At 46.0% G+C, this 12,080-nt stretch overlaps 1 protein-coding gene across 1 annotated transcript; it reads left to right on the top strand.

Annotated features, from left to right (window-relative positions):
- The first annotated feature begins 8,058 nt into the window (after positions 1-8,058).
- On the top strand, positions 8,059-8,960 carry LOC109166955 (miraculin-like). Its single transcript, XM_019315858.1, has 2 exons — positions 8,059-8,788; positions 8,827-8,960. Exon 1 carries the CDS (start codon positions 8,104-8,106, stop codon positions 8,740-8,742), a length of 639 nt encoding a protein of 212 aa, XP_019171403.1. The 5' UTR covers positions 8,059-8,103; the 3' UTR covers positions 8,743-8,788; positions 8,827-8,960.
- The last annotated feature ends 3,120 nt before the right edge of the window (positions 8,961-12,080 follow it).

The raw sequence follows: 12,080 nt of genomic DNA, 5'->3' as shown, positions 1-12,080 counted from the left end.
AGAGCCTGAAGAACCTGTTGTCGATCCGAGAAGGGGCTCTGAGCAAAATGGAAGGCGAGCTTGGGGCGCTAAGGAAGGAGCACCAAGCGCTGTTGGCCTGGGAGGAGGCTCTGGGCAAGCTGGAGAGCGAGCTTGAGGCCCTAAGAAAAGAGCACGGAGCGCTTAAACTTGCCCTGGGGAAGGAGCGGGAGGACCATGAGAGGACCCGTGCAGACCATGCTGACGCCCTTGGCCGGGCTGTGGAGGCCTACAAGAATTCAACCGAGTTCAAAGAGGACGCAATGCATTATATGAGCACTCCTGAGGCTATCCGGGAATTCCTCAAAACTGAAGCTGGCCAAGAGGCGGTCGAGGCTGAGGCACAGGTGGCTTTTAACATTGGGCAGTATACGAAGCAACAGGAGATTTTTCCAGTGCTGAGGGAGAAGGTTCCAAATTTTGATCCCGTGTCCCTCAGCTTGCCTGTCATAGAGAAGAATCCTGACCCTGATGTCCAGAATGAATCCACTGATGATGTTGCTGACGCTCGTGAAGATTCTTTGGTGGACGAGTTTCACGGCATCGACACTAGCAACGTCCCCAATGTTCCACTTGATCAGATTGTGATTGAGGACCTTACGGACAATGAGTAGTTCGTAGTCATACTTGAGATTTTTCCCTTGCTTTCTAGCTACATCTTCGAACAATTTGCTTTCATGTGCTTTCCTATGTTTGAACAATTTGCTTCTCTATGTTCGAACAACTTGCTTTTGTTTTGGAATATTCAGAATAAACCAATTACTTCGAAATAAAAATGTTTTTTTTTGGCGTTAGTCGAGTCGGCCAAACCGTGGTCGAGGCGTGTGCCTCGGCCAACCTTTGGCATAGGCGTGCGCCTCGACCAACCTTTGGCCGAGGCGCGTGCCTCGGCCATCCGAGTTTTTTTTTTTTCTTTTTTTTTTTTTTTTTTTTTAACAACATGGGCGAACCACGAGGATATTATTTCAGAAAATTTCGTACGAGATGATAACGAACTTGCTTTACTAAATAACATGGACGGACTATGAAAATAAAATATTATTTTAGAGAACTTTAGCATGTAGAGCGGACAGACCGCGATTACCAAGTACTAGTTCCAATGATTACTACTACAGGATATTTAGAGAAAATACTTGATCAAATGTTCCGAGTTCCATACCGATCGATCATCCTTCCCCCTGTCGTTTTTAACTTGTATGTTCCTGGGCGAACGACTTCTTCCACGGCGTAAGGCCCCTCCCATTTCTTTGCGAATTTTCCCCCTTCAAGGGGTTGGCTGGCTTCCCTTCTTTGCAACACAAGGTCGCCGACTTGGAAATATCGGGGTCAGACTTTTGCGTCATGGTAGGACTTTAGCTGACGACTGTAGTTCTCCATCTTGCAGAATGCCGCTTCTCTTTTTTCGTCCAAGAAGTTCAGATCCACCCTTTGGTAGAGTTCATTTTGTTCTGACTCGAACTCCTCCAGCCTTCTACTAGGTATGATTACTTCCACCGGGGCCCGAGCTTCGAATCCATAGGCGAGTGCAAACGGGGTCTCTCCGGTGGCCCTTCTTGGTGTCGTGCGGTAGGCCCAGAGGAGGCCGTCGAGTTCCTCCACCCAGGCTCCGCCAGCTACTTCTAGCTTTTTCTTGAGGCCGTCGGGGATGGTTCTATTCGCATTCTCCACTTGCCCGTTTGCCTGAGGATAAGATACCGCCACCCGGCTGTGCTTAACGCCCCATCCTGCTAAGAATTCTGAAAATTCTCGAGCCTCGAACTGACGACCATTGTCTGTGATTACCTGGAGAGGGATACCGAAACGATAAAGGATATTTTTCTCGACGAACCTTTTGCACCTTGCTGCGGTGATGCTTGCCAGGGGCTCGGCCTCCACCCACTTCGTGAAATAGTCGATGGCCACGATGATGTATTTCCTGCTTCCAGTCCCCGTGGGAAGGGCCCCTACAAGGTCAATTCCCCATCTTGAAAAAGGAATCGCGGTGGTTACCGGGGTGTAATTCGTCGCTGGTCGACCTGGTAGTACCTGGAATTCTTGGCACTTGGGACATCGCTTTGTATACTCGGCACAGTCCCTCAGCATTTTGGGCCAAAAATACCCCTATAACATGATGCGCCGTGCAATGGTGTACGCTCCTTGGTGCGCGAAGCATACCCCCTCGTGGACTTCTTTCATCACCAACCTGGCTTCATCTGGATATAGACACCTCAGTAACGTGCCGCTGTAGGAGCGTTTGTATAGCTTATCGCCCGAGACAACGTAGCTGGGTGCCCGTAACTTTGTTACCTTTGCGTCTGCCTCGTCTTGCAGTAAGGTGCCATCTGCCTTGTATCGCTTGATATGATCAATCCAATATGGCTCCCTAGTCTGCATGGGGAAGACCCACGAAACGTCGATACTTGAAGTCTCGAGGTCTTCTAGCCGAGAGATCTTCCTAATGTGGCTGGGGACTCCGATACTTAGTTTTGAGAGCATGTCGGCGTCGGCGTTCTGTTCCCTTGGTACCTGATGTATTTCATACCCCTCAAACTGGCGCAAGGTTCTCAACGTCTCTGTATTTCTGCATGCTTCCTTCGTTGGCTTCGTACTCCCCAGACACCTGGCTGACTACAAGCTTGGAATCGCATCGAATTCGGACCTTTTCAGCTCGTAGTCCCGCCGCCAACCGCAGCCCAGTGAGGAGGGCCTCGTACTCCGCCTCATTGTTAGATAACTTGAAGTGGAATCGGATAGCATAGTAGGCGCGGAATCCCTCCAGAGTGACGAGCACTACGCCGCCGCCGCAACCTTTGCTGTTGGAAGAACCGTCTGTGGACAAGGTCCACCACCCTCCATCTTCAGTTTCTACTTGGTCCGTCACTTCCCGAGCTATGCACTCCACTATAAAGTCTGCAAGAGCTTGGCCTTTGATGGCGGGCCTTGGTTTGAAATCTATGTCAAACTGACTGAGGTGCATGGCCCACCATGCCATCCTGGCGGAGCTGTTAGTATTCCGGAGGACGCTCCCCAACGGCTGGTGTGAGAGTACGTGGATGGGGTGAGCTTGGAAGTAGTGGGCCAACCTTTTTGATGAAGTGACTATGGCAAATACTGTTTTCTCCAACACATTGTACCGGAGCTCCACGTCGTGTAGGGCTTTACTCACGTAGTAGATGGGGCGCTGAGTCCCTCCTTCTTCTTTGACCAGCACGGAGCTGATCGCACCCTGCGACACGCCCAAGTACAAGATTAGAGCTTCACCTGCTTCTGGCTTTGCAAGCAGGGGCGGGGACAACAAGTATTTTTTCAACTCCTCGAAGGCCTTTTGACGGTCTGGCATCCACTCGAACCCTTTGTTCTTTTTCAAGATTTGGAAGAAGGGAAGGGAACGTTCAGCCGATTTAGTCCGGTCCTAGTGACCATGAAGCCCAAAAATTTGCCCCCATCAACGGCGAAGGTGCATTTTTTTGGGTTCAAGCACAAATTAAATTTCTTCATAATGGAAAATACCTCGCTGAGATCCTCGACATGGGAGGTGGCCTTGCGACTTTTGACGATCATGTCGTCCACGTATGCTTCCATGTTTCGTCCCAATACTGTCTTGAACAGCTTTGCCACCATGCGAGTGTGTGTGGCCCCGGCATTCTTCAATCCGAATGGCATGACCAAGTAGCAGAATATCCCCTCGGGAGTGGTGAAGGCGGTCTTTTCGGCGTCCCCCTCATGCATGGATATCTGATGGTACCCACGGAAGGCGTCCATGAAGCTCATGAGTTCACATCCTGCCGTCTCGTCCACCAATTGATCTATATTGGGTAGTGGAAAACGGTCCATAGGGCATGCCCTATTGAGGTCCGTGTAGTCCACGCACATCCTCCATGTTGATCCTTTGGGAGCCAAGACTACGTTGCTCAACCACTGTGGGTAGTAAATCTCCTTGATGTTCCCCACGTGGAGTAACGCGGTCACCTCCTTTTTCACGAACTCTCTTCGTTCTACCGACATATACCTTTTTCGCTGATGCACTGGTTTTCCGCTGGGGTCGACTGCGAGCTTGTGGGTTATGATGCTTCGATCTATGCCCGGCATGTCCTCTGGCCCCCATGCGAACACTGCGTGGGAATGGCGGATTACATCCACTATCTGGGCCCTTAGCTCTGGGCTTAAGCCTGCTCTTCACCACTCGGTCTGGTCTGGAGGGATCTAGAACTATATCTTCCGTTTCTGATGCGGGCTCGGTGCGGGGCCAGGCCTCTTCTTCTTTGATAATTTTCTCCGCGATCGTGTGGACCTATAGGTCCTTACTGCCAATCTTCTTGCATGTCTTCACGTAGCAACTGCGGGCTGCCCGGCGATCCCCTCTGACGACCCCTATTCCATTCGGAGTAGGGAACTTCATACACAAGTGTTCCACCGATACTATGGCCTTGAGGTCCTCTAGTGATGGCCTCCCCAGTATGATGTTGTGCGCACAAGTGAGTCTTACCACGATGAACTCCATGTCCAGCTTGTGAATGTTGGGGTTCGTGCCTATCTCCACGGGCAGGGTCACCGACCCTTCTGTTTCCACCGAATCCCCAGTAAACCCAGAGAGTGGAGTTCGTACCTCTTTGAGCTGGCCTCTAGGTAGCCCTAACTTGGTGAAGGCGTCGTAGTACATCACATTGACCGAGCTCCCCGTGTCGACCGAAATACGATGTACGATCATATCATTGATGTCCATCTTAATCACTAGTGCGTCGCGATGGGGTAAGGGACCCTCGGGGAGGTCCTCGTCAGAGAAAGTGATGGCCTCCCACCTCTGCTTCTTTCCTTTGGGAAGACTTACCACTTCTCCCACGTACAGCTGTCTGCTCCACTTCTCCCGCAGGTCCACCATAGATAAAGTGTATGGTGTGCTTCTTTTGTCGCCTGGGCGCCACCTCGGTTTCCTTCTCGCTATCATCCTGCTCAGATATCTGGCCATGTTCTCTTTTCTTGGCGTTCGAGGTGGACGGCTCGGCGCCATCCTCCTTCCTCCAGACATTTTTTGGTGGATTTTTTTATGGATCGTGTTGCGGCTGTTGCTGCTGCTTGGATCGCTTGACAAAATGCCGGAAGTAGCCCTGCTGGATGAGGTCTTCTATTTGCCTCTTCAGCACGTTACATTCATCCGTGTCGTGCCCGGGTTGCCTATGGAACCTGCAGTACTTTGCTTGGTCTCCTTTTGGGTAGACCTTCATGCACTCTGGTGGGAACTCGACTATTCCCATCTCCTCAACCTGTTTTAGGATGACACTGACGGGATGGGTAAGGGCAGTTAGGTTACGCAAGGGAACCTGGCGAGGCCGTTCGTGGTCCCGGCCTTTCCCTGCGGCCGGGTGGTTCGAACGTGGTGCCTGGCTGGGCGGACCAGCTTTCCCAGGTTTCCCGTTTTTCCTACCGTCCTCCTCATCTTTCTTCTTCCTGTCGACGTCCTCCGCTTCGGCATAGCGGCTAGCCGTCCTCATCAGATCTTCGTAAGAACGAGGGTGGTGGCCATTCAGCTGCTTGTGAAAATACCCCGACCTCAAGGCATGGATGAATATCGGGATCGCCGCCTTGGAGTCGAAGTCATAGACATTATTGACTTCCTTTTTCCATTTGATCAGGAAGTCTTTGAGGCTCTCGCCTCTATCTTGCTTTACTATACAGAGATGAGAGAAGGGTTTCTTACGCTGTATGCTACCAGAGAAGTATGTCAGGACGCTTTTGGACAACTCCCCAAAGCTTTGGATTGACCCGTCCGGGATGGTGTTGAACCAGTCATCGGCCGCTCCATCCAGGGTGAACAGGAATGCTCGGCACATGATGGCATCCCCTGCCCCGATCATTACCATAGCAGCCTTGTACCTTGTCATGTGGACACGTGGGTCAGTAGCTCCCGTGTACGCCTTGATGGCGGGTAACCTGAAATCCCTCGGTAGAGGTACGTCCATGATGCTTGAGGAGAACGGTGCTGCCATCCGTACCTCGGGTTCCGGCGACTACTCCCGTGCCTTCACCCTTCTTGCTAACTCCTCGATCCTTCTCTGTAGCCTCTCGACTAGGGTCAACTCGTTAGGGTGCCGGCGCGGGGCCGGCTGCCGCTCCTCCATGTGTCGGCGTGGGGCTAGTTCATCGAAGCGTCGCTCATCCGAGTGTCGACGCAGGGCCGACTCGTCACCATGCCGGCGGGGGGCAGGCTCACGAGACTCGCCCATCCTTTCTGTGGGCGACCTTTCCGCTTCTCTTTCTTCGTGTTGGCGAGGGCCTCTAGCGGAGGACCCCTCGGCACGTGATTCTGGCCTTTGCCGAGCGGGCGCCCCGTGTCCCAACCGTTCCAGGGCAGAGCGGGAGGGTCCAGGTTGCCGTCTGGCCGGACCGCTTTTTTGGGTGCCTTCTCCTGGACCCCTTGTCCTGATGAGACGCCCTGCGTCCCTCGCTGCACGGGTTGCGCCCTGGGCATCCGCCCTCCGTGGGGATTCTACCTCTATTTTCTGAGGTCGTGGCGGGACTACTTGGCCTTGGAGTCCCACTGCCACCTGATTTAGTGCCGCCGTCACTACTTGCTGAATGGTAGCCTGGAGGTTCACGACTTGGTTCACCCCTCCATTGTTGAGTTGGTCTCGGAGGTCCCCTCCATTGTTGAGTTGGTCTCGAAGGTCCCCTCCATTGTTGAGTTGGTCTCGAAGGTCCCCGGGCCTCCCGTTGTTGAGCTGTTCTCGGAGGTCCCCTCCGCGATTGTTGGTGAGTTGGTCCCGGAGGTCACCTGAGGCATTGCCATTGTTCATGTTGCGGGAACCATGGGAGCTGCGGGACACCATTTTCTCAAGCTTGCTGTTGAAAGAGGAATGAGTTATGTGTGTTGTAGCCTGCTTGAATATTGGACTCAGGCTCTCAATGAAAGCACCAATGACGGTAAATATGTTACCGGTAATAATAATATTACAATAACGGATTATAACAATAGTTGTATTGTCTTAGTCTCAGTATAGAAAATACAGTTTGTCCTTTGCTAGCTGAGGAGAGCCCCATTTATACTAGGGTCCTAACGGTAACAACATGGGACATAAATGGGGAGCCTAAGCTTTTAATTCTCTCTCATCAATGGGGGTTTCAATGCTGGCTTCAATGGCAGTAAAGGAGGCATCTGTTGGAATTCTGTCCGTTGAGGTTCTACCCGTTGGTTTTCATGTGGTGCCGGGTCGGATGCCCACTTGTGATCCGGGTCGGGTTCCAGCCCTATTATCCTGTCACTTATTTTAGAACCATATATGTAGCAAGCTCAAAGAATTGTTTTAGAACTGAATTTTTGTGCATGTGTCCCAATTTGTATATTTCATTGGGTATTCAATGGAACCATAATTTATCCAACTTATTTCATCAATTGCACTATATAATATTTGTTGTTATAATTTATATAATTATATATCGATCTAAATATTATTAAAATATTATAACAAATCCATTTCGTGCAAACACGAGTGAAAACTTTACAATAATATAAAAGATTTGATATAGAAAATTTTACGCACATTTTTCTTAAGGCGGAAACTTGTGTGAAAATGTAATATTTATATTGAAAAATGTATTATTAATTCATAATAAAGTATTTATTACTTAATTATATGAAAAAATGTACTATAATATTTTTTTTAAAATATAATATTTTTACAGTTTGATTGGTATTAATTTTTTTTTTTTTTTTTGAGGACCAAGGAAACCATTGTATTAGAAAAATTTCGAAATACAATCGGGAGGGGTCATAAACCACTCTCCTAGGACAGAGGATGAACCAAACTTTTTATTTTTAAATATAAGTATTAAATTTCATCTTGATTCAACTAGCGGATAAGTAACTCTTTTCTTAACTGATTTATATCCTTATTATAACCCACAGGAAAAACAAAAAGACGGGACTGCAAGACAGAACCTGAAACCGGTTGCTATAGCAGTTAAACTCATTCTGAAATCAAAATCCATCAAATAAGCATACCATATATATAATAAAGAAATTCAAGTTGCTTTTAGTATAAAGTTAATGCTAAGCAAGACATCTTCCTCACCTTTCTGCAAATTACATCAAACGTAATTGCTATAATCACCATGCAGTCAACCACCGTATTTTGTTCTTTCCTTCTCTTCTCCTTTCTAGCACTGCAATATTCTCCGCTTTGTGCAGCGGCTTCTCAGCCTAACCCAGTACTCGACATGACCGGAAAGACCGTCCGAGAAGGCATCGACTATTACATCAAGCCAATCCGACAAGATTTAGGCCTCGGACTCAACCTAGCTAGCGTCGGAAACTACACATGTCCACTCAGCGTCGTTCAAAAAGAACCCTACGACGGCGGCATCCCCATAACGTTTTTCCCCGTCAATCCCAAGAAAGGCGTGATACGTGAGTGGACAGACATGAACGTTGAATTTCCCAAAGGCTACTCGTTTGTGGAGGCTTGCCCCGGGTACTCTTTTGTCTGGACACTCGATCGTTACAAGCCGTTGTCTAGTGAGACCCACTACGTTGTCAACGGCGGCGTCAAAGGAAATCCTGGCCGGGACACTATAAAGAACTGGTTTAAGGTTGCGAAATCTGGTGAAGCTTACCGGTTTGTGTTCTGTCCGTCAGTGTGTGAATATTGTGAAGTCATTTGCAAAAACGTGGGGATTATTGTTGTGGAGGATGGGCAGAGGCGTTTGGCTCTTACAGATGATCCTTTGGAGCTCAAGTTTGAGAGAGTTTAAATTGTTTATAGTATTCCATCTATATGATTCAGCATTATCCAAATATCCAATAAGCCAGCCATTACCTCAGCTCCTTCCAAAACAATAAGAGCTAAGAATTGTGTTTGAAATAATGCTCAAACTATTAGAACAAATAAGATTTTCTGTCTAAGATTCTGTTTGGTTTTGTATTTGTAAGTCTAAATTAAATGAGATTCATCTTATTTAATTATTTAAAATTGTTAAGAATATAGCGGAATAATGCGGAAGCGAAGAATAGAAAATTGAGAATTACAGAAGTTAAATAATAGAAAAATATATAAAATGACAAAATAAATTAATAAGGATGAAAAAATATAAATACATATACATATATATATATATATATATATATATATATATATATATATATATATATATATATTAATCTCTTATAAAGAGAATACAAAGGAATATACATATATATATATATATATATATATATATATATATATATATATATATATATATACTCTACGTATGAGAAAGAAGAAAGGAATGAATGAATTGATGTGTGTTGAACAAAGCAAAACACTAAGCTATTTATACATTACAATCAGAGAAATAATCGCATGAAACATGGAATATAAACGTGTTGCGGCAGTTGGCGTGAAGAACCGAGACCGGCAGGACGTGCATGCAACGTGGAAGCTAGATAGAAGACTTATTCTCCATGGATTTGAGCCACATAAAATATTATTTTCTAACAATCTCCACCTTAAATCAAATTAATTGTAGAATTAACAACTGAAACAGCCGACTAAACTCGAGCACTGCTTGAACTTAGCAATATGAAAAACTTCAGAATAGCAGGATGGATCACCATCAACTTCCTATGCGACTGAAAGAGCATAAGCAACCATGTTGGTTTCATCATCACTAGCATACCTAGCAGGTTTTTTAATTGTCCTCCTAGGACGATCCATAGCAATGGAATACTCTCGCTGTGGCTCAACGAGAGGTGCGGTGCTAGTAGATGAATCATCTTTAGTATTACCATCAGTGGTAGTAATACTATCAATAGGCCTGAACTCAAACTCCACCTTTTCACCAGTACTCTGCGTCTCATCTGTACTGGGAACTTTTCCAGAAGAAAGTAGTGCATTTTCATCAAAAGTGATATCTCGACTCAGAATGATTTTCTGAGAATCAGGAGACCATAGACGATACCCTTTTGACTCAGAAGCATAACCAAGGAAAATGCATTTGATAGCTCTCGGGTTTAATTTACCCGTACTAGAATGAGCATAAGCAGGACATCCAAAAACTCTTAAGATAGAGTAATCAACAGGATTACCTGACCAAACTTCCTCTGGAATTTTGAAATCAAAGGATGAATGTGGAGATCTATTTACCAAATAGCAAGCAGTAGAAACGGCCTCGGCCCAAAAATCACGTCGTTTCCATAACCCAGCATTAAAGAGCATACAACGAGCTCTTTCCAATAGAGTTCTGTTCAAACGTTCGGCAAAACCATTTTGCTGGGGTTTACCAGGCATGGTCTTGTGCCTGGCAATTCCATTTGCCGCACAAAAGTCATTGAAATCTGACTCACAGAACTCCAAGCTATTGTCTGTCCTGAGCTTGACTTTTTTCCCTGTCTGAGTCTCAACAAGTATTTTCCACTTTTTGAAATAGGGAAAACCTGATTTTTGTGTTTCAAGAAATAGACCCAGACCTTACGGGAAAAGTCATCAATAATAGACATGAAATATCTACAACCTCCCATAGACTGAAATTTAGTCGGTCCCCATAAATCGGAATGTATATATTCCAATACATCTTTGGTACGGTGTGTAGCAGTAGAGAAACTAACCCTCTTATGTTTTCCAAAAACACAATGTTCACAAAATTGTAATTTACCCGTACCTGAATCACCAAGGAGACCTTTCTTGCTTAGGAGATGCATGCCTTTCTCACTCATATGCCCCAGACGCATATGCCATAATTGAGTGAGATCAGCATCAGACATCGATGAGGATACCGCTACTGAACCTGTCACAGTACTGCCATGCAAGACGTATAAGCTTCCAGAACGAGAAGCTTTCATGAGAACAAGAGAGCCTTTGATGACTTTCATAACTCCACCTTCAGCTATGTACTTGCACCCCAGAGATTCCAAGGTGCCCAAAGATATCAGATTGTGTTTCAAATCAGGAATATACCGAACATTGGTAAGAGTCCTGATAACGTTATCATGAGTTTTAATCTGCACACTTCCAATTCCACTAACCTTGCATTGGGTATCATTACCCAGTAAGACAACTCCACCATCAACCAGTTCCAGAGAGACGAACCAGTCTTTGTGAGGACACATGTGGAATGTACAACCAGAGTCCAGAATCCACTCGGTTTCGCTCCGTTTGCAACCGGAGCTAACAGATAACATAACATCGCCTTCTGAATCACTTTCAGCAACACTAGCTTCAGCGGACTTCTTTTCTCTATCTTGCTTGTTTTTCAGCTTGAAGCATTCAGTCACATCGTGACCCTGCTTCTTGCAGTACTTACAGGATTTGTTGGACTTTCGTCCTTTGGACTTGGATCTAGATTTTTTATTGCTACTCCCTGATTCAAGTGAACAACCCCTTACAGTCAAGCCTTCACCTTTGTCCTCAGACTTAATTTCAAAGTCAAACTTTTCTTTGGACAACAGGTTTGACTTAACACTGTCGAAAGTAAGGGTATCACTACTATTACCATACAGCATAATTTCTTTGAAATGCTTGTATGATTTAGGGAGAGAGACAAGCAATCAAACAGCGCAATCCTCATCTTCAATTATGACATCAATATTTTCCAAGTCCAATAAAATAGAATTGAATTCATCCAAGTGAGATTTAATAGAAGTACCTTCCGTCATACGGATTGTGTACAGACGCTCCTTCAAGCGTAGCATATTAGCCAGAGTTTTGGCCATGTAAAGCGTATCCAGCTTGGACCATAAATCTGATGCAGTTGCCTCACTTACTACCTCACGTAGAACCTCTTTAGACATGCACAAAAGGATGGTTGAACGTGCCTTGTCATCCAAATCTTCCCAATCTTCATCTGTCATTGTAGCCGATTTCTTCTTCTTCCCAGCTAGCGCTTTCTTCAAACCGTTCTGGGTTAGAACGGCTTCCATTTGAACCTTCTAGATAGAAAAGCTAATTTTTCCGTCGAACTTAGTGACAGTCGACATCTTTGAAAATAATTCTCAAATAAACCGCTCTGATACCACTTGTTAGGAATATAGCGGAATAATGCGGAAGCGAAGAATCGAAAATTGAGAATTATAGAAGTTAAATAATAAGAAAATATATAAAATGACAAAATAA

The sequence above is a fragment of the Ipomoea nil genome, unplaced genomic scaffold, assembly GCF_001879475.1.
Source record: "Ipomoea nil cultivar Tokyo-kokei standard unplaced genomic scaffold, Asagao_1.1 scaffold3142, whole genome shotgun sequence".
NCBI lineage: Eukaryota > Viridiplantae > Streptophyta > Magnoliopsida > Solanales > Convolvulaceae > Ipomoea > Ipomoea nil.
The sequence above is the reverse complement of the archived record's forward strand: the minus strand, read 5'-3'. Positions and strand labels throughout refer to the sequence as shown.